The sequence below is a fragment of the Paroedura picta genome, chromosome 7 (assembly GCF_049243985.1).
Source record: "Paroedura picta isolate Pp20150507F chromosome 7, Ppicta_v3.0, whole genome shotgun sequence".
Lineage (NCBI taxonomy): Eukaryota > Metazoa > Chordata > Lepidosauria > Squamata > Gekkonidae > Paroedura > Paroedura picta.
Window position 1 is genome coordinate 35,349,643 of NC_135375.1, and position 22,467 is coordinate 35,372,109.

Genomic DNA, 22,467 nt, shown 5'->3' on the forward strand with positions numbered 1-22,467 from the left:
GTTTAGGAAACAGACAATCAAGAGGGGATCTGATGATAGAGCTTTGAAGGAATGGGGAAAACAGACAGAACTTTTTCTACCTCTGCCATGCTATTCAGGAGCAACCTGATTAAGATGATGAGCAAGACATTCAGATGGACAAAAGGAACTATTTATTCACTCAACACTTAAATTGTGGAATTTGCTACCAGTGGACATTGTGATGACCAGAAGCACAGATGGCTTTAGAAGAGGATTAGGCAGATTCATGGAAGATAGGTCCACCTGTGTCTACTTGTGAATTGCTCCTTGTGAGGTGGGTTAGGCTGAGAGTGTGTAACTGGCTGTAGGTCACTCAGCAGTCCTCTGACAAAATGGTAATCTCTCCTATCCTAGTCTAGCACCCAGTCTTACTAAATAATTTGCTGAATTCAGAATCCTTTGGTGATGTGGATGAAATGTCAGGCAATTAAAAGGTGGCCTGAGGGAGGAATAAGGAGAAAACAACAGCCCTGGTTGTTGCTCGGGGCTGGGAATCGGAGCCTGCCGATTGGTCCCTCCAATTGTCTGTCCGGAGGAAGGGTCCAATCCGGACCCTTCCTCATCCTGGACACATCCCGCCTCAGAACGCCTTGCGGCTTTATTTAGTCCGTGGCGCCTGCGGCGCCGCGGGCAGTGTTTAGATATATATTTTTAGTTTCATTGCCTGTGAAACTCTTACTTTGAAAATCCCGTGGCTCTTTAATACTATTGGACTTGAATCTACCTTTCTACTGCAGACCAACACAACTTCCTCTGAAATGTTTCATTTGTGTGTGTATGTGTGTGTGTGGGGGTCATCTTTGAACGTGCCTGAGCCCCCTCCAAATCTATCTTCTTCTGATTAAGGCAGTTAAACGTCTTCCAATTTGGTCATCTTATTCTTTTGGAACATTCTGTTTTGATGGCATTCGCCCATTAAGTAATGAATTATATCTTATGAAAGCCATCACAAAGATAGAATACTTTAGGAATTTCTTTTGGTTTTGTGATATTTATTTTTCCAAACATTTTGTCTTAGAGAAAACGAGATGGCTATCTGCCGTTTCCTTATTTTTCTGCAGGAAAGCTAAGGGTTGTTGACTTCCTCTCCCCTCCCTTCCTTCCTTCTTTCTGAAGGTACAGAACTCATCTGAAGGGGAAAAAAAAAGAGAACGAAGTGATTGTTCCTGTTCTCTTTCTTAAGTTATTTGGAACACTGTCCCTCTTCATTTTCGTATTTCGCTGCAGTTGCTACACAAGAAGCAACAGAGGTTGCCAGTTAGGGAGCAGGTATAGACCTTGGTCAACAACCATTCCAGGGTCAGCAGCTGGTAAGTTTATCTTCCAAGCAAACTTACTATAACATGTGAAATTTGGAGGGGGGAAAAAACAATATTTCCCACAATTAGCGACATTCTGGTTTGTAGATACTAAAGCAAGTGACTTGAAATGTAAGAAAGAGAAAAGTCGACCGTATTTGCAAAACTGAAAGGTTAAGAATTCTTGGTGTGCATTTATGATTGCAGAGTCTCTTAATTTAAGAGATTATTCTGCATTCTAGGACATCACAGACACATAAAACACAATTCATATCCTTATTGCTGAGAGTTACAGTACCATAGATATAATGGAATAGCTGCATAGCACCAACATTTCTGAAAGTCTGTTCTGGTAAATCTTTTGAGAATAGCTGCTTCACTTTTAAAACTGCAGATTTCAACTATGAATTTACTGTGTTCAGACACTGGGAAACTAGAAGAGATTTTCATAACGTGTAGAGAATCCCCAAGTTACTTTGGAGAGCCTATAAAGTAGATTTTATATATGCTCAGGGTCTTGCTTGCTACATTTGGTATGGAAAAAATGCTATTACAATTCAAGTTTGCATGCATTTTTGTGCGTGCAGGAGGATGCATGCATTATAATTATGATTTTGTTAACTTGTTCATGTCATCTGAGTTTATTTCTCAGGGGGAGTGCATTAATCCCAGACGGTGGTTGAATTCTGTAGAAAGAGCAGCATTGTATAGGAACAAAATTGCTTTTTGATCTTTACCAATTCTAGGTCAGAAGAGAAGGCAGTGGATATGTGCCTTAACACATCTTCACTGCTGAGAGAACACCAAGCCAATGAATCTACCTAACTGCACTGTGAACACTAGTGGATTTTTAGATCTCTTTTGAATATAAATATGTTGCCATAGCATGCATTCATGCACATACAGTATCCCGCAAGTTGACTACATTATTAGTAAGTTCTAGTATTAGTTTTTAAAGACTTCAGGTCACAAGATACTGTGTGCTCAAAGTCATTAATCGTGTTTCTTGATCTTGATATCTACAGATTTCAGCTAGGAAGAGCAAGTACATGGTACTAAGCATCAAACTTCACTTTGTCACAGAGGTGCAATAATGTGTGATATCTTTTAGTAGACTGGGGGGAAAATGACATTATAGATGACATTATGTAGGGCACCTGTGCCCTGATGATATGACATTGAAGTCCTACATTACACAGCTCTAAGGGACTTAGGGGTGTCAGCTTTGAAGTGCAATTTCTGAACAGAGCTGCATCCAACTTAGAAGTGTGTAACTTTGCTTAGGACTGCATTGTTGGCCACTGAATACTATAACTCTTGTGCTATATTATTATTAAGTGTACATTCTCTGCCCCAGTGCAATTCTAACAGAGTCAAACCATTCTAAGTCCATTGACAACACCCTTCTAACAGTATAATCCTAAAACACTGTATGTGTATATTTAGTACAAGATGACCTTGAAATCAAGAGCTCTGCAACACATAGCTGTTTTGCGTATAGAAATAGTAGACTTGACTGGGATGCTGGGTAGACTTGTGTAGGATTGCACTGTCTGCCCCTTTCTTTCTTGGTAGAAGGATTATTTATTTTTTGTTTATTTTCTTAGATTTTTATACTGCCTTCCCATATGGCCCAGGGCGGTTTACATGGGAACGTCATGGGATACATAGAACGTCATACATTAATAATAGTAAAAGCAACATATCAATAACAATTCTAACAGTAAAAATAAGTATAATGTGTTACCATAACTATTTGTTGAGCAATTTGTAATTTGTTCCAACTTGGCCAAACCTTATGTTGCTGTCTTTTGCTCACATAGCAGTACAGCCAAAGGATGGTTTGTCCATTTGCACTGGTTGCATGCACAACTGACCAGACCAAGGTCTGTCATGGGGCATTCTTAGGGACCTTCTTTTGCCTGCCTTTGAGCCTCTCCAGGACCTCACATTTCCAAGGCTGCAGGATAGTTAACTAACAGCTCATTGTGCCATGCTTTGAGAATAAGTTTTTATTAAGGTTTATTTTAATTATGTTTTATGATTCTTTATTTTCTAACTTGGACAAAACTTTAGAAACCCAATAAAAACAAACAAACCATGAACTATACCTGCTGCTCAGTAGAGGTCAGTGATTTTGTGTCAGTGGCTTCTTGCAGTCTTGATGTGGTATGGCTATGCATCATAGGGGCAGATATACTCTTGGTTTGGGCAAGGGTCAGTGAGTCACTCTTAGGCCTTCACAAACCATCCCATGAATCTGTTTTCCCCATAGCAACCTTTTATAAACCAACTGAATGGCATGACTGGAAGTTCTCTGGCAAGGTCCTTCCATATCAGAGACTTTCCTTGGGAAGAATGAGACCAGTGATGAGGTGTAATAGCAAAAGTCACTGCTTCTGCTACCGTAGCCAAGACCTGTGTGATGGATTGGGGTAGCAGTGTGTATTCTAAGAGCTACAAGATTGAGTCTATCTGGGTTTAAAGCTAAACTTTAAGACCAGTGTCATAAGTATCCATACTTTTTGTTGCTTTCTGCTTTTCACTCTTTTGTCATTATCATCTAATAAATCTGTAAGACTAACAGACTGAACAATTTACTAACATTTTAATAATTTTTGGCCATGATGATACCAAAAAATATTGCACAGAGACACTGGCAATGGATCAGATGCACTGGGAAACATTATGAAACCATACATAGCTTCTAATCCATTATAAACTGTATGTGTATATCTAGTACAAGATGACCTTGAAAGCAAGAGCACATAGCTATTTTCCGTATAGAAATAGTTTTGAACAATGTAAATATTAATATGAAAGACAGCTTATCCATCTATCTGTCCATCCGTCCGTCCGTCCCTCCATCCATCTTTAGGAACCTGTAGATTACACAGCTGAAATGTTTACCAGCTTGTAACATGCATTTTCATCATTTACCAAATTTCTATTCCATCATTCCATTGTCCTCTTCTAAGTGACTTAAAACAAGTACAGGTACAATATCAACGTAGAATAAAATAATCAGTGATTCTTCAGGTCCAGCCGTGGATTTCTGTTATATTCACAAGCCAACAATAACATCAGCCCAACTCTAGTAACATTAATGAAAGCCAGTAAACGCCATTAAATGCCTAGGTAAAGAAAGCAGTGGTTACTGATCAGCTAAAAACCAGCGTACACACCAGCGAAACAGAGACGGCAGTTCTGCAAATAGTCCCACAGAATACAGGGGCACCAAAACAGGGACAGTGATTGATATGTTAAAAACTGTGTGTTGCTGTTGTTATCTGTTCCATTTATTTAATCTGTAACATATTTATGACACTAGACAATTTACTCCTGAGTGGCAATTCTATTGAGAAAAGAGCTACACACCCCATCATTGCACAATATGGAGAAATGAACTTCCTTAGCTTGATTATCACTAATCTTCTCAAGCCAGCAGGGCTGGATTGCAGCTAAATTTTCCATTCATGAAAAGCATCTTCTGCCAGTGGAACAGAATGTTCCTGCATCAACCCCTCCCACTGCGGCCCACTGATCTCCCCAAAATGCTCTTTCCTGGGGGACGGGGGGGGGGTCCTTCCGGTACAGCATGAGTGGCAAATTGGGGGACCACAACAGGATGACGGAACTGGTGGAATTTATCTCATCCCTTCTATTAAAGCAATATTTAGACGGATCCAATTCCCAGTCTTTTATACGGCTCTCCAACTCAGATGGAGCCTGAGAGGGATTAGAGGAAGAGTTCAGCTTGTCCTGGGTGTCTACCCGAACTTTCTTTCCTATTGTCTGTCTCTTTCTAACTGAGAGGAGGAAGGAGGGAAAAAGAGGAAGGGAGGATGAGTACAAGCCCCCTGAGACACCCTGGGTCATGTTTAGTGGAACAGGCAGTGTTTTTGTTGGCACTGGCCCTCTGAGGAGATGCAGTTGAATGTCAGCCTGTTTGAAAAACTATGGCTTGTGAAAAACCACACAGCAAAGAGCCTGGATAATACGGAGCAGAATGAGAGACTGATTACAAGGCAACAGGAAGATAACAAGTCTTCATCTTAGCAGACACATAGAATCGTAGATTAAACTTGGCAAGATATTAATAAAGTTGGGAATTTTTATGATGTTCTTCCGGTACAGCATTTTTATGAGGTTCTTCCATCAGAACCTCAGACAGAGGGAGGCAGGGGGGTACACAGACAACATAAATTTTTACCCCAAAAATGGAAAGCCCAAGTCAACTTTCACCTAATGATTGAGAGTCTGAGTTTGGCATTGGAATATTTCTGATGTGAAACCACAAAACATAGCAGTGTTCTATGTACCCAGCCTTGACCACCCAGCTCTACTAGTTCCAGAGAGAATTTTTCAAGGTCATTATTACTCTTACCATGTGTAAGTGATCCAGAGCGGGTGCAGGGGTGGGGTCCTTTATCTGCTATAGTTTTGAACTTGGTAGAATGTAAGGAGTAACTTACGAAAATTGTACTTACACCATAAAATAACACTTGTTATTCGACGTACAGATTTTTGACCATTCACAAGCACTGTTGTACACATAATCAAGTATGAGCCCTCTTCTATGAGCCCTCTTCTTTCACAAGATGTATAAATCAACCCCATTTTAATCTAAATTCACCAACTAACTAGATTGTGCTTATCGGTTAGGTTGCCACCTAAAACATTTACTTTGGATGGTTTTTAAAACCATTATTTTACTTTGGATGGTTTTTAAAAAATGGCTATTACCATAAAATACCTGAAATCACAAGGGCCCATTATGCACGGCCGCTAAAACAGCGATTTCGGGTCACGTGAAAAATGCAGAGGGGGAAGACACGAAGCACAGCAGTTATGCACGGGAGAGGGCACGACGGCGCAAAACCCAGAGTAACCGATTATGCACGGGGCGATCCCGGCGCCACTTCTGGTTGCGCCCCAGTCACCCGGAAGCTGTGCTTTCTCCCGCGTTTCGCTGACGCGGCTTTTTTGGCGGCATGCACCGAAGCTGCGGCCGGTTGCAGCCGGCTCCGTGCATTATCAGTGATTTTAGTCACCGCCATTCCACCCCGAATGTGCGTTATTCCCCCCGTGCATAATGGGTCTAGAAGTGAAGAAAAGTGGCTTATAATTACTTTAAAAATCAGAAAATAAACAAGTGAGCCCCAGAAGCAGAGTTACTCTAAAAGCGATGTCCTCAGACTTTTTGGTGCAAAGGAAATAAGTCAGGGGTGAAGTTCTGTTGCTCGTCTTTTTTTGCAGCTTGTTTATTTTGTGACTTTACTTGTGCAGCAAGTCTGCTTGGCGGCATCATGGCTTCACAAAGCCAATTCAAAGTGAAGTCATGAAGCGTTACCTTCATTCTGAATGCGGGATGGAATCACAACACAAAGATATCTACTCCTATTTGCAACCATGTCACCTCCCACCCACAGCAGGGAGGGTGCTTTCAGTAGTGGAGGAAAGGGTTCGCAAAAATAACCCCATGGTTTGACTTAGCCCTACTTCAAACCCATTATAATATTTCAGATGATACAATTTCATCTATCCAGTTTGTATAGACAGTCAGCCACTAACAGTAGAAGGGCTTAGGTGCATGCATTGCTTCGGCAGTGGCATTAGTATTGAAAACCTACCAGTGGTGTCTAGAGTAGCGATCTCCAACCTGTGAGCCGTGGACCACATGTGGTCCTTCGACTAATTGGAGGTGGGCCCCGAAGGATGCCTTCTCCCCCCCCCCCGGCCCTTTACTTCATTCCCCCCGGCCCTTTACAACACGCTTTGGGTGTCATTGTCTCCCATCACTCCCAGATGGGACTATCTCGTTGCAGAGAAACAAGCTCAGGGTTCCCATTGATTTGTCATTGTCATGAGTTAAAATTTCCATGAAAATAAAATGTTCCTTATGTTCATTGTTGTGGCGTGTCTGTATCTTATTTTGAAGGGATGTTTAAACATTACCATAGCGATCAGAGAGTGTTAGGGCAATGGTTGAGAGTAGAGGAGTAAACTATCCCCCCCACCGGGCCTCAGTAAAATTTTCAAGCGTTGAGTGGTCCCCGGTGAAAAAAAGGTTGGGGACCACTGGTCTAGAGATCTCACCCACACAAACCTTTGAAGCTGCCTTATACTGAATCAGACACATGGTCTCCAGGTTTTCATGGAGCGGGCTTTCACATCACCTCCTGCCTGCTCCTTAATTGGATTGAACCTGGGACCTTGCTGGGATTGAACCTGGGACCTTCTGCATGCTGAGCACATGCTGTGTCACTCTGTCCCCACTTCAAAATAGGGAGGAGTAAAACCAAAGGTTTTAGTGACTTGTGACAATTTAATCCTAACTGCTGACTGTTAAATTGATTGCGGCAATTTAAACGTAACAAAGGCACCTTCTTTGAGATTTTTGGCCAGTTCAGCTGTTTGGGGTCAGCCATTTAAAACTGATAGCTGAGCAGTGTGGGATCTGCCAGTCAGCTGTTAGGTTTAAATGGCTGCAAGCCCTTGAAGTGGGGGAAAGCAAAATTGATAGGTTAAATGGTGCTAGCCATTTAAACCTAACAGTTGATTGACAGACCCTGCACAACTCGGCCATCAGTTTTAAATGGCTGGTCCCAGACAGCCAAACTGATAAAAAACTAAACTGGCCAAAAAACTCAGAGAAGGTCCCTTCCCCCAAACATCAGTTTGTGACTTTGAAACCAGGCCAATTAAATGCTGCATTCTGGCTTGGGAATCCGTTCGTGCTCACCCGTAGTTCTCAGTTTAAAAACTGCGGAACATTTTATTCTCTAGCCCTGGTCAGTCCTTGATGAAATTTTCCATAAAAGAATTAAATGTCAATCAGCCTTCCCATGTGTACATAGAAGGATGGGTGGAAGACTCTTCCCTAGTCCGCTTCCTGCATTCAGCTCTTTAAGGTCATTGGCATCAGCAGCTGCCTGCTTGTTTCCAGTGCCAACATTATGAATCATGAAAAATACAGGAAAAAAGAAGAGCAGCACAACACATTGCCGTTTTGCTTTCATAGCTGTTGTGGCATAGTTAGAAGCTTACGAACTTTCAGCCGCTTACAGGTGATAATATTCGGACACTTGGTGTGAGATGAGGAACAATCATTACTTGCAATATTTGCATTCGTTTTTCTCTCCTGCTCTGGTCTTTGGTCAAAGTGATTTTGCAGGTCTTTAAGCATTTCAAGCAGTTCCTCACCGAACTAGTTCCCAGGAGAGTTGGAACTGCTGGTTGCAGGCATCTAGTGGACAGCACGCTGGACATCATGTCTTTGACAGTGCAATCCAAAGCAGAGTTATATCTCTCTATATGCACTGCAATCAACGAGTACGATGCCGTTTAGGATTATGCAGTCAATATGATGAAAAAAGTGTAAACAAAACACTTATTGGAATGTATGTGTAAATGAGCAGAGCCTGAGCTATGAAGATGGCTCTTCTAAATTAACTTCTCCAGCTGGAGAGCTGGAGGCAGGTTCTGCTCAGTAAATGACAGCGCCCGTCTGACTTAGCAAGCAAATATGAAATTGCTTTAAAAAAGGGGTGGGGGGGGGAACACACATTCATGGTGTTATAGTTTGCAAGGTAATCATAGAATCATAGAGTTGGAAGGGACCTCATGGGTCATCTAGTCCAACCCCCTGCACTATGCAGGGCACTCACATCCCTATCGCTCATCTACTGTAACCTGCCACCCCCTTGAACCTTCACAGAATCAGCCTCTCCGTCAGATGGCTATCTAGCCTCTGTTTAAAGATTTCCAAAGATGGAGAACCCACCACCTCCCGAGGAAGCCTGTTCCACAGAGAAACCGCTCTGACTATCAGGAACTTCTTCCGGATGTTTAGATGGAATTTCATTTGAGTAATGGCCATTTATCATAAACCTAGCACATTTACAACTACAGACAAACCTGAATCACAATGTCTATGAAGACAGCAACGTTTGCACAGACAGAACCTTCACTATCCTTCAGAAACGACACTGTACAAAGGCCAGAATCAGAACATTTAAATAGTGAGTTATGTTTTTTCAAGCTAGCATATTTGTGAACTGACAAAGTCAAGAAGTGATTTGAATGCATCCTGTACATACTATTTCAATGTGTTTTATGTAATCGTTGTTTACACTGACTTAATTATTACTAACCCCCCATTTATTCAGTGTTGTTTATCAAGTGATCCCTAGATAACATATAAGGTTGGATTCAGCCAGCTTTTTTACTCAGTCTTGCCCAGTTTCTCTTTTTGCTAAAGCACTTACGTATCCCATATAGTTTCTGCACATGCAGTTCTCGTGGTAAAGGGGGCCTCACATTCCTTTTCCACCAACAGGGGGTTCAAACCAGCCCATAAGCTTTTTGTAAACCCAGATGAAAGTCTGTCCATGAAACGATGCACTGAAGTTATAATGGCCAGTGCACTGGATTCAGGCTCACTTAAAGTCTCCAAATGCAATGGAAGGACAAGGAGAAAAGAGAGAGGAAGCTAAGTCACGGCTTCAGAATCAACTCACTACACAGGCTTGATGCCACCCAAGGTGATTTGTCCACTGTGGTTGCACTTGCCAGGGAGATTCCACAGCACAAAGTAATTGGATTTTTAAAACCCTTGTTAGGCATGGATTAACCCCTTTCATATAGTATGCGAATTACATCCCCGCCCTCGCTGTTATGATGCTGCCATCATGATCCATTTTTGTCTGGTTTTCTAAAAGTAGAGTTTTTAGCAGGAAAAAAATGGGCTTTTCATGATTTGTACAGGAATGGAGGGTGACAAGCAAATAAAATCAGTGCACAACTAGAGCTGCTGAAACAGAACAACACCATCTGGAAACAGCTCCAGGTCTCATGCAGAATCAACTGCACTCCAAGAAGCTTTTGTTTCTACATTCAGTACCAACAAGCACAGAGGATAGAACAGTCTATGTCTGGGGTAGTCCAGATGTCCATGGACTACAATTCCCATGAGCCCCTGCCAGTGAATGCTGGCAGGGGCTCATGGGAACTGTAGTCCATGGACATCTGGAGGGCCGCAGTTTGACTACCCCTGGTCTATGTGATAATAGGATGCTCTTCTGTGCAATTAGCCATGTGTAAGAGGATCTGCCCACACTAGAATTCCTACGTTTAACACAGCTATTTACAACACAGGAAGCTTGTCTTCCTTTCCTAGTTTGCCAGCATGGTCAGCATTTAGCACCCTCTACGCATATTTATAAATGAAACCAACATGTATGGGACGGACAGTGGAACTCCTAGAAATGATAAAACAGTGACGTATTTTAAAAGAGTTAAACTCTCAGGCATTAAAAGTAGCTGACACTAAATTTGCTTGTGCCAACTCTCTTCTCCGGAGATGGGGTTGGGTGATAATATGCTGTTGCCCCTTGGTATTTGGGCTTCTGTAATATTGACTGTGCTTTTAAAAACATCCTTCTGAAGGACTCTGTGCATAACTCAGAAACCAGGCATGGGAAGCTTGAAACTAACTACTGCAGCAGGCTTGTCCTCCTGCTATGTTTAACAATTCACCCCAATATATCCTAACCAATTATATGTGTGTTACTTGTCCTTCTGACCTTTTGCCCTACAGAATACCTTTAGAAACTATTGCTCCTTGGCAGTCAATAGATTTGCTCTATCCATTACACTTTTAATGTGCTGAGGTAATACTCAGGTCATAACACCAAGAGCAAATATTCTTTCCTTACACTACTTATCCTTGTCTGGAAAAGACATTTTTCTCAAGACTGGCACTTCCCTCCAAGAGAAATAGGAGCCAAGAATTTAAGTATCTTTTACTGTCTTCACGCCTCCTACGCTTTCCCACAGACTGTATTATTAATAACTAGAAGAATATTCAATTACATTAGCATACTAGCAGTTGCAAAGTCAAAGTAGTTGTGGAATCCTAATTTCATTTCATTATATTAATGCTGGCTCAGAGATGGTGAGACCCAACAAGGTGAAAGCAATGGGAACTAACTTGGTTACTTTGCATTCAGATGGAATTACAGCCTGATTACATATTGATATCTATTCCGCATGTGCCGCTCCTGATTCTACCAATGGAGACTGTATGTAGAATCTGATTTCTTAGGGGTATGGAAGGCATTTAAGACAAAAGTATTAATATCCATTGGAAGAGCAATGGCAAAGTCCATGAAATGGCATGTCATCAGGGTAAGCCAGAAAATCTCCCCATTTCACTTTGTCATGGCTTTTAATTTATTTTGACCTAAATATATATTTAGTATATTTTTGTGTGGTTTCCAGGATTGTGTTCAGTGACATTATAACACCAAGCATTGGCATGTTGCCAGAAAAATTAGCAAGAGCAATCAGTGCTGGAAAATTCCCATGTACTAGGCTGGACTCTGAGTTGAAACTATTCTGTATCAATCGGTAAATTAGAACTTCAGCATAAAGGGATTGCTTTGAGGATAAGAAATGAAGACTATAAAGTTATGGGAATTAATAAGATTAAGAACTTTGCTGGAAATAAAACGCTGTACATCTATTTTAAGGAAGATGGGAGATTATCTGATTATTCTTCAGCCTCAGACTGTGGACAGAAATTAAGTCTGTGGACGACTTAGCCAGATCATTGCAAAAATCAGATGCAAAAAAAATAAATCAAAGAAAGGCAAAATCTACCACTGTTTCTAAGCTGATACTAGAAGCCTCAAAATCCAGGTGAGATTGTGAGCCTGGTACCAGAACTTATTTCTTTATTTGTAAATGATATATGCCATCTGTCCAGAAAACCTGATTGAAACAACATACTAAATAAAAAATGATAATATAATAAAACCATGAACATCATTAGAATCATTTATTTTTAAAAAAAGTCATTAAAGGCCCAGAACACAGATATTGTCAGCAATTTTGAAAACATGGTAGAATAGTGGTATTTAATGTGATTGTTATCCCTGATAAGTTCTACAGAAATTATCTTTGTCAGATCTTCATCGAAGGCTCTGCTTCAAGTGCTACCATCTTTAGAAGTAAGGAAGGCAGCTGGTTACCAGAAACAGGAGTTTATCTGTAGTGCAGTCTTATTCGGGGAATTCCCTCTCTGCACTTGACAACTTCTTTTTTAAAATTTCAGGTGTCAGGTCAAGACATTTTCTATTTCCATGGACTTTTGTTGAATTATTATTATTTTAGTTGGTTCCTGTGATCTCCACCTATGTTGCTGCTTTTATTACTAATCTTTAACCGCTCCTGCAGAGCGGATTAAATAAAAGGCTAAGGGTTCCTGGGGAGGAGTTAGGGCGGGCCCTGTTCGGGATAAAAACTTGGCACTCAGTGGCACTCCGAGTGGCACTCAGGGGCCAAGCAGCCAATGGGCTGCTTGGCCCGGCCTTGCCTCAGCCACCAGGGGACGCGCCGTGCACACGGAGAAGACCGCCAAGATGGTGAGTCCTCCCAGCGACCTCTCCTCCCCGTTGGGAAAGGGAGGAGAGGTTGGGACCCCTCCTTCCCTGTTCCTTTCCATCCCCCCCAGCCACCAACGCAAGTCTTCTCCCCTCCCTGGGTTGGTGCCAGGGGGGAGTGGCCGCCAGCATTTTTCCAGCCCCAGGAGTAGCCTCGCCGCGTTGCAGATGTGGCGAGGCTGCTCCCAGGGCTGGGAGAAGGCTCTGGGTCCCTGTTGAGGGGGGTGGGTGGGCAGCGGCCTTCTCCCGGCCCCGAGTGTCCTGAGACTATTTTATCCTTGCCTTCAGTTTTGCACCTACACCCTCTGAGACCAAACTTTGAACTCGCAGGAAGAATATGTTGTACGGCTTTTTAAAAAACCTCCCCCTTAACACAGTTTAAAGAATTTTTTATTTTGTTTATCCCCTTAGATACAAATGCCTTCTGGATCCCAGACAGATGCATTTGAAGCGGAATTTGGCACAAAGGAGGTGAATTAATGTAAGTACAAATGCTGCACTATTGATTCTTATGCTAAATGAACATCTATTCAACCAGCATAGTACATTAGGCCAAAAAGCTAATGCACAAGCCAGGATTGATTTAAAAAGCTGGACAGAGAACAGCAGACCCAGTCTGTGAAGGGCATATCTTGGGAGCTTCAGTTTAGGGGACTGGACATCTTGTTTCAGCACCAGCCCTTGGCCACGACAGGAATCCATGGAGGCACAGCATAGGCATGCTGCAGGTATAGTTTGGTTTCACATAGAAGTGGTCTGGGGCTGGGACACTTCCTCCCCTTAACTGGGAGGAACTGCTGCTGCCTTTTCCTAAGAGACCAATGAGCCACAATTATACAACCTTGGCCTGAATTCCATCCTCTTGGCTGAAAGTCAGAACTGGAAGGTACAAAGCCAGAAAGAAAAAAAATATCCAGAAAAACTATTTTTGCAGTTAGGGCAGATGCAGGAATAAGCATAATACATGCATATATCCTAAGGCTTCCTGTGGGGTGGCTGCATTTAGCAGGCAGGTAGGCAATGGGAATGTTTGAGCATGATGTCTCCATTTGGAGATCCAGCACCATAAGAAGCCATTCTGACCAGTACCAACATACGAGATTGGAAGACCTATCATATTACATGTCCTAGCAGACAAAGCTTCCAGTAAAAAAGGACCTGAGTACAAAATCTCAAGATTGGCCCCTTCTGAGCTTTATACCCAAGATTGCCCCTGTCGCAAGAAGATTCTGCATCAACCTTCCCGGGTCAAGCCCCAGTGTCTGCCAAGTGCTAGTGCTGATCCAAAGAGCAATGTGTCAGATTCTCGAGGCCTCCAAACCGAGGAGAGGGCAGGCAGTCTAAATAGCAAGGGAGCATTTTGGGTGTAGCTAACAAGGCATGGAATGATTTCTTGATTTCTCAAGGAAGGCTTTTGAAGAAAACTGATAGGGACACCTCATTTTTTAAAGGGGCAGAATAGATATGTGTCTGCATCGACTGGAACATAACCTAGGAAATTCCTCATTTATGCACTCCATATCCTTGCTGATGGACATGAGTTTTTCTTATGCTGTTGAATCTTCATTATTGAACTCATATTCAGTTAGTTGAATATGTGTCAGATTCTCATTAGAAGCCAAGCAGGGTCAGCCCTGGTGAGTATTTGGATGGGAGAGAACCAAAGAAACCCAGGGTTGCTACACAGATGCAGGCAATGGGAAACCACCTCTGACTGTCTCTTGCCTTGAAAACCTTGTGGGGTTGCCATAAATCAAGTGCAACTTGTCAGCACCACCAAGATCTATGCCTTGGCCTGTCTGACCCAGGCTAGTCTTATCTCATTAGATCTCAAAAGCTAAGCAGGGTTGGCCATGGTTACTCCTTGGATGGGAAACCAGGAAGTCCAAGGTTAGTAGACAGAAGCAGGAAATTGAAAAATCCCTCTGGATATCTCCTGCTTTAAAATCCAACAGGATTGCAACAAATCAGCTGCAAGCTGATGGGCAGAGAGCCTGCTAACTTTGTGTTACCACCGAAAGGACTATGCAGTTAGTAAATTCAATACAGATTCAATATATAGATTACAGCAATACTAGATAAACCTGTATTTTACACTAGACTGGGCTCAAGTTTCTACTGCAGAAGGCACCAGGACCCAAGAGACTCCCTTAAAGCAATGCATTCAGTTCAGGAGCATGTGCAGAGGAGGGCAACAAAGATGGTGAGGGGTTTGGAGACCAAGATGTATGAGGAAATGTTGGGGGAGCTTGGTCTGTTTAGCCTGGAGAGCAGATGACTGAGAGGGGATCTGATAACCATCTTCAAGTATTTAAAAGGGTGCCATATGGAGCAGGGGTAGTCAACCTGTGGTCCTCCCGATGTTCATGAACTACAATTCCCATGAGCCCCTGCTAGCATTTGCTGGCAGAGGCTCATGGGAATTGTAGTCCATTAATATCTGGAGGACCACAGGTTGACTACCCCTGATATAGAGGATGAAGCAGAGTTGTTTTCTCTTGTCCCGGAGGGATGGAACAAAACCAATGGGATGAAATTAATTCAAAAGAAATTCCATCTAAACATCCGGACGAAGTTCCTGACAGAGCAGTTTCTCAGTGGAACAGGCTTCCTCGGGAGGTGGTGGGTTTTCCATCTCAGGAAATTTTTAAACAGAGGCTGATGGCCATCAGATGGAAAGGCTGATTCTGTGACAGTTCAAGGGGGTGACAGGTTACAGTGGATGATCGATAGGGTTGTGAGTGTCCTGCATTGTGTGGGGGGTTGGACTAGATGACCCAGGAGGTCCCTTCCAACTCTGTTATTCTATGATTCTAGGAAATGATGCCTCCTAATCCCAGCATGTACAGGGCTGCCTGTGGGTACATTTTAGGGCCCAGCCCAAGGGTTCATAAAAGACTGAAATTCTGGGGATTCCAGATAAGCCCTATAAAGCAACAAACAATAGGTTTATGGCTTAGCAAGCAGGAAAAAGACAGTGTTAAAAGACTATTCCTTTTTATTTAAAGGATGCAAGAGGAATTAAATGTGATGAAGAAAGAGGATGCTCGTTTCAATACAGACAGTATACAAACTTTTCCTTTTCCCCACTGTTTGGATCCTGTTGCCAAGTCAGATATAGCTTCACCGCTTGATGAAGAATTCAGATTCAGAACCCAGCTTGCACATTTTGGATATGGCCCTACACCAGATGTACAGAGCTTGCACGGGTCATTAGAAGGAGGATCCCGCAAACGTAAAAGCGTGCCTACAAAAATGTTTTCTGCCGTCCCACCAGGAGATGCTTCGTCTCCAGTGCCCAGTTCTGATGAAAATACCACTGGAGGTTCTCCCAGCCTACCTTTAATATTCCAACACCATACACAGCCAAAGTACAACTCCCACATGATTGACCTGTGTAACATCGGATTTCAGTTCTATAGGACTCTGGAACACTTTAGAGTGAAACCTGTGAAGGAGGAGCCAATAAAGCCCAATGTGATATGGCCCAGAACCAGTGCCTTTCTGCAGACTCCCTATCCATACTACCCCAAAGTTCATCCTGGTCTGATGTATCCTTTTATTATGCCTCCAGATTTTCATTTCAGAAGTCCATTCCCATTAAAAAGACCGCCAGAGTCCCCCTTTGGTAGCCCTGAGTTAGGAGAACAAGATGAAAACAAACAGAAGGTGGAACGGGTGGATGTTAACATTCAGATAGATGACAGCTATTACGTCGATGTAGGAGGGGAACAAAAACGCTGGCAGTGTCCTATGTGTGAAAAGTCCTACACATCCAAGTACAACCTGGTCACTCACATCTTAGGGCACAGCGGCATCAAGCCGCATGCCTGCTCTCGGTGCGGCAAGCTTTTCAAGCAGCTGAGTCACTTGCACACCCATATGCTGACCCACCAAGGCACCAGGCCTCACAAATGCCAGGTGTGTCACAAGGCCTTCACCCAAACCAGCCACCTGAAGAGACACATGATGCAACACAGTGATGTGAAGCCCTACAGCTGCAGGATCTGCGGAAGAGGGTTTGCCTATCCCAGCGAGTTGAAAGCCCATGAATCCAAGCATGAGAATGGCCGGGAGAATATCTGCGTCGAGTGTGGCCTTGATTTTCCAACCCTGGCTCAGCTGAAGAGACACTTAACAACCCATCGGGGCCCCGTGCAGTATAATTGCACCGAATGCGACAAAACGTTCCAGTACCCAAGTCAACTGCAGAATCACATGATGAAGCACAAGGACATCCGCCCCTACATCTGTACTGAATGCGGCATGGAGTTTGTGCAGCCTCATCACCTCAAGCAGCATTCCTTGACTCATAAGGTAAGTCGGCCTGGGTTCCCAAGGGATAAGCTGACGGAAACCTTATCGGCAAACAGCCAAGTGTGCTTCAGCACATGTAAAGGGAGCATACAGTGAAACTTGTTAAAGTTAAAAAAGAATATTGTTAAAGAAGAATATTGGTGTGTTTGTTACTATAGTGTCTCTTCCCTTTGCTGTAGGCCAAATCAACATATCAAGTCAGACTGTATGTCTAGACCAGGGGTAGTCAAACTGCGGCCCTCCAGATGTCCATGGACTACAATTCCCAGAAGCCCCTGCCAGCGAATGCTGGCAGGGGCTTCTGGGAATTGTAGTCCATGGACATCTGGAGGGCCGCAGTTTGACTACCCCTGGTCTAGACCTCTAAACTGATTGGCAGCAGTGCTCTAAGTTGTCAGGTAGAGAAAAGGGCTTTGGTCGAGCACTTCTGCAAAAACCTGTGCTTCACCACTGATCTACAACCTCTGTCCAAAAAATATGCCTGGATTTCTTCCTACAGAGATAAAATATTATCTAAGTTCTGTTACATGTTTACAGAATACTATTTTTCCCCATGTGTCATTATTTTCCCCCTAACCAACTTAAGTGGTCTGGTAGTATGTGTTCCTGGCATGCCTAGAGGTTGGTTTCACTGCTTAAGTACCGTTTCAATAGTACAAAAATAGAAGAGAATATATGCAATCTAAGAAACACAAACCAGTACAAATGGAGTGACATGAACACAAAGATGCAGGGCTGCATTTGTCTGTATGATTATGGTCCACAGACATCTAACCTTGTATTGCTGGTCTTAATTTTTTTAAATCTCAGGAACCTAAGTGCTACTTTTCCAGACCTAATATCTGTTCTCTCAGATATATCTATATTTAATTAAGTAAAAACACCCCTTGTTCCATTGCCTCTATGGGACTAGGGTTTGTTTGTTTGTTTATTTAGGCCCAACTTAAAAAAAAATCCTAGAACCAATTTAGAAATGAACAGAATTCTTTGTACTTTCATCTTCCAGCCTTAGGTACAGGGTTATATTGGCTAACATTTTGATAGCTACCACAGGTACAAGAGTCATTAAGTTTTTATGAGAAGACAGAAAGGTGTGGTTGTTGGATATTCCTTTTAGAATGACACCTATTTGCATTACTGATATTGGAAATAAAATGCCAGGGTCACCTTAGTCCTCAGTTTCCTTACTTTTATGTCCTTAAAGGGTGTGAAAGAGCACAAGTGTGGGATCTGCGGACGGGAGTTCACACTACTTGCCAATATGAAGAGACATGTTTTAATTCATACCAACATCAGGGCCTATCAATGCCACCTGTGCTTCAAGAGCTTTGTGCAGAAGCAGACTCTCAAGGCCCACATGATTGTCCACTCAGATGTCAAGCCTTTCAAATGTAAGGTGAGTGCTCCGGGGGCCCAGTGAAACAAAATGGCACCCAAGTATTTCTAAGGAAGTGTAAAATAAAAAAAGAAACTCAGAGTTCTTCATATGTTGCTAGACATAGCCAAATTATGATATTATATAAATAATGAATGGTGTAAAGTAATGAAATGTCTGTAGCTAAATCATTGCTGCATTGCTATAATTTCCACAAGAGCATAATAGGGTATAACCTATATACATTGGGGCAGGCCAAAGTCATTTTGATGTTCAAAGTACAAGGTATAGTATATGCATCTATGACATTTACATGAAATTCCAAATGCAGGAAATGAGAAAAATAGTCAATATAAAGTAGAAATTAGGGGAAGGGGAAATGCCTGAATACTGCTGATAATACAACCTATAGCAGCGGTGGCCAACCTGGCCCTCCAAATAACCATGATCCTCTGCCACCACCTCATGGTCATTGTAGTCTATGGACATTTGGAGAGCCACATTTGCCCACCCCTGACCTATAGAATATACTGATGATAATATAGTTCTTCAGTATTTGAAAACCATGTGCTAGGCCTGTTGAGACGCTGGCCACAGACGCATGTTCTTCATGTCTTTCTATCCCGACTGAGGAAGTCATATAAGTTAAAATGATAGACTTATTCATCTCTTTGTTTCTTCCTGGTTTGAGTCCTCATCTTAAGATTGCACTGTCAATGACATAGCACTTAGAGTAATTGCTGGTTTGCTGATGATAAATATATCTGGCATTTGCATAGCACCATTTCATCCCCAAGGGAGGTCAAGGATGCTTAACAACTTGATACCAGCAAAATGCCTGAATCAATCCATAAAATCCTTAGGTTTTCCCCATTCATGCACAATACAAATGGTGTCTACATATTATGGCAGGAATAGCTTTTAGCCTAGTATTGTATTAGACTTCACTGGTCCAGGGATATTTTTGTAAATTGTTTCAGTCTGAGAACTGTAGCTGGTAGATAGTCTTGGCTCTGTTCTGTTGGTTCTGCTCATCATGATTCCACCATGAATGGTCAACCTGTGGCTTGCAGGATGAATCTGGCCCACCATGCATTTCTCTCCCTCCCACTAATTCTAACCAAATTTTAATCAAAGTGTAATTAACCCCCCCCCCCACACACACACATACACAATGACACCTGCAAGGGAACAAAAAGAAAATTGGCTTCAAACATTGTGATAGAATCAGCCTTGATTCACTAGTTTCAAAATGTCCTGTAAGACAGTGGTCCGCAACCTTTGCCAGGCTGCGGACCGCTGCGCTGGGGTGCGGGGAGAGGGTGACCCGGGGCCCCACGCGTGCGCGGCAGCCCTGGCGCAAACGCGCATGCGTGGACTTGCCATGCGTGCGTGTTTGCGCCCCCACCGGACGCAAACGCGCATGCGCGGCAAGTCTGCGCGTTTGCGCTGCCAGCATGCCAGCGGCCGCGGCTCCCTCTCCCCGCCCCTCCAGGCCGCAAGGAAATCGGCCGTCGAAGCGGCCGATTAGCTTGCGGCCCGGCAAGCTTCTCTTCCCGCCCCCTCCCAAAGCAAGAAGCTTGCCGGGCCACAAGCTGATCGGCCGCTTTGGCGGCCGATTTGCTCGCAGCCTGGCGAGCTTCTTGCTGTGAGGGGGGCGGGAAGAGGGAGCCGCAGCCCAGTGCCGAGGCCTTTGCGGCCCGGCATCGGGCCACGGCCCGGGGGTTGGGGACCACTGCTGTAAGACGCAACCAGTTACTTATTTATGTGTTGTGTACCCCACCTTCCCAAAGAGACTCAAAGTGGCCGACTACAACTGAACCACCATAGGGAAAATAAGGTGTGCACCAAGATGTCTATGGCATCCAACCCTCTGCTTTATTTCCCAAATTTCCTTCCCTCAAAAAAGGGGAAGGTAGCAGTTTCATAAGTGGGCTCTTCCAGCTGTTGGCTCTAATCCTCACATCTGTCACTTCCTTTAAGTGACACTGGTAAATATGGTCCCTTCCAATGGAGTATTTTAAAATATGTGGATCGGGACATAGATAGTCTGCACTGTAATGGTATTTTGTATCAAATCACCCACCCAGTTGCTGTTCAGGAGCTTTACTAAAAAGACCCATAACAAGCAGGTAGGGTTGCTAGCTCTGGGTTGGGAAATACCTGGAGATTTGGTGAGTGGAGTCTGGGGAGGGTGGGGCTACGGGACATGAGGGACCTCAGCAGGATATAATGCCACAGAGTCCACCCTACAAGGCAGCCATTTTCTCCAGGGAAATTGATCTTGGTTGTCTGGAGATCCCTTGTAAATAGCAGGATAATTCCAAGGGCTAGCCGAGGTTGGCAACCCTCGGAGTAGGTGGAATGCAAAATATATTTGTGACTACTGAGAATATAGAAATTGGCTACTCCAGTTCGTCTCTTTAATCCCTTGCAGCCCCACAGCTTTCTAGCTAAACGATTAACGCTACAAATAATGGATGCCTCATTTTGCTGGAATGCAGTTTGTATTTATAAATTTTAATTGCTGCATAATTAGGGCAGTTTGTATGTTATGGTTGTTATTAACTTGCATAAGCCTCTTTGGCCATTATGGATAAAAGCAGCATAGGAGTCTAATGGGTGAGGGATCAAAATTGTTCCTGGAAAAAAAAATGGGCCGTTTCTGCTATGCTCAATAACTGGAATGTGAAGAGTGCCTAAAATATCCATTATTGGAGCAAAAACTCCATGGTTGTTCCCTGCAATGCATTCCCATTCAGTCTAAAGAGAATAAGGGCACTTATGAGACCGAGGGTGCCAAGAGTTGCCCTTTCTTGCCTAACTTCTAGAATTCCCAGAAGACCTTGGTCTCCATCGAGTCCCCTTGGCTGGCATTCAGCAAGTTAAGGCAATGACCAGATAGCCTCCATTTGGCACCAGACTCCTCTGAGGCAGAAGGAAGGATATAGCTGTACGGACTGCTTGCTTCACAATGGCCTGCATGTCCCTCGGGAATGGCCTGCAAATAGATTTCATCTTGCTTTCTCTTGTACTTTTCAGAGCTTCCTGTTTTCTCACGGCTCTTTTGGACAGTTTACAGTCTCTCTCCCTCTCCCTCTCTCTTGCTTTCAGGAAAGGAACACCCTTCTTATTAAACCTTTTTTTTAAAAAAAGAATGCAAGGGAAGGACAGCACAGCAGTGGCCTTTCTGCCTCACGGCAGGCCGCAGTTTTCTTTGACTTTTTCTCAGATCGAAAGAACAACACGGCTTTCCTACAGGGCTAATCACAGCTACACAGAGACCATCTGTGGCCAGAGAGCAGAAGAAAGCCTTTGTCCCTCACATTTCCTTACCAATTTGGTTTGCCTCTCTAAAGGCCGATGTTACCTGCTGTCTTCTGTGCTCGTAATTTCCAAACATTTAATTTCCTTCTTTTAAGAAACATTCCTGCAGATTTTATCTCCAAACATTGTTATTTTACGTATGTGTGTTTGTAAAGTGCCATCTAGTGATGGCTGACTTACAGAGACTCCATAGGGTTTTCAAGGCATGTGAGACACAGCTGTTGCTTGCCATGGCCTTCCTTGGCAAAGTCCTTCTTGGTGGACTTCCATGCAACTACTGAGCCTGCTTAGCTTCTGGGAGCTGAGACTTCTAATTGAAGCGGTTCTCATCTACAATAATTTTTTAAAATCCTTCTGTTATTGTCTCTCTGGCCTCTTACGTTCTTGTCAAAATTTGGAGGCCTTTTCTTGTACACTGGAAGAGCTTTATGTTTCACCTAATGAGGCTGCTTCTGTATTTGTCTGTGGTTTGCCAAGGTTCTGTCAGAGGCTGGCCGCTAGAAGCTGTTAATTCCCAAGCAGTCTCACTGAAGCTCCATCAAAACCCATTGAGCAACTCTGGAACGTTCCTTCAATAGGTTTGTTTTGGGTTTTAGCCATGGTCAATGTCCTTTTTTGTCAGAGCTAATGTACTACTTTGCGGCTTATGATTGTTTAAATATGCCCTGCATTAACTTTGCGG

At 43.2% G+C, this 22,467-nt stretch overlaps 1 protein-coding gene across 1 annotated transcript in view; it reads left to right on the plus strand.

The window, feature by feature from the left end:
* Positions 1–1,163: 1,163 nt before the first annotated feature.
* The window catches only part of ZNF366 (zinc finger protein 366), a 29,165-nt gene continuing 7,861 nt past the window's right edge, over positions 1,164–22,467 (plus strand). Inside the window, exons 1-4 of the mRNA XM_077347434.1 lie at positions 1,164–1,331; positions 13,178–13,247; positions 15,775–17,083; positions 18,288–18,479. Of these exons, the coding sequence (XP_077203549.1) occupies positions 13,246–13,247; positions 15,775–17,083; positions 18,288–18,479 (1,503 nt within the window). The 5' untranslated portion in view covers positions 1,164–1,331; positions 13,178–13,245. The remainder of the gene's footprint in view (positions 1,332–13,177; positions 13,248–15,774; positions 17,084–18,287; positions 18,480–22,467) is intronic.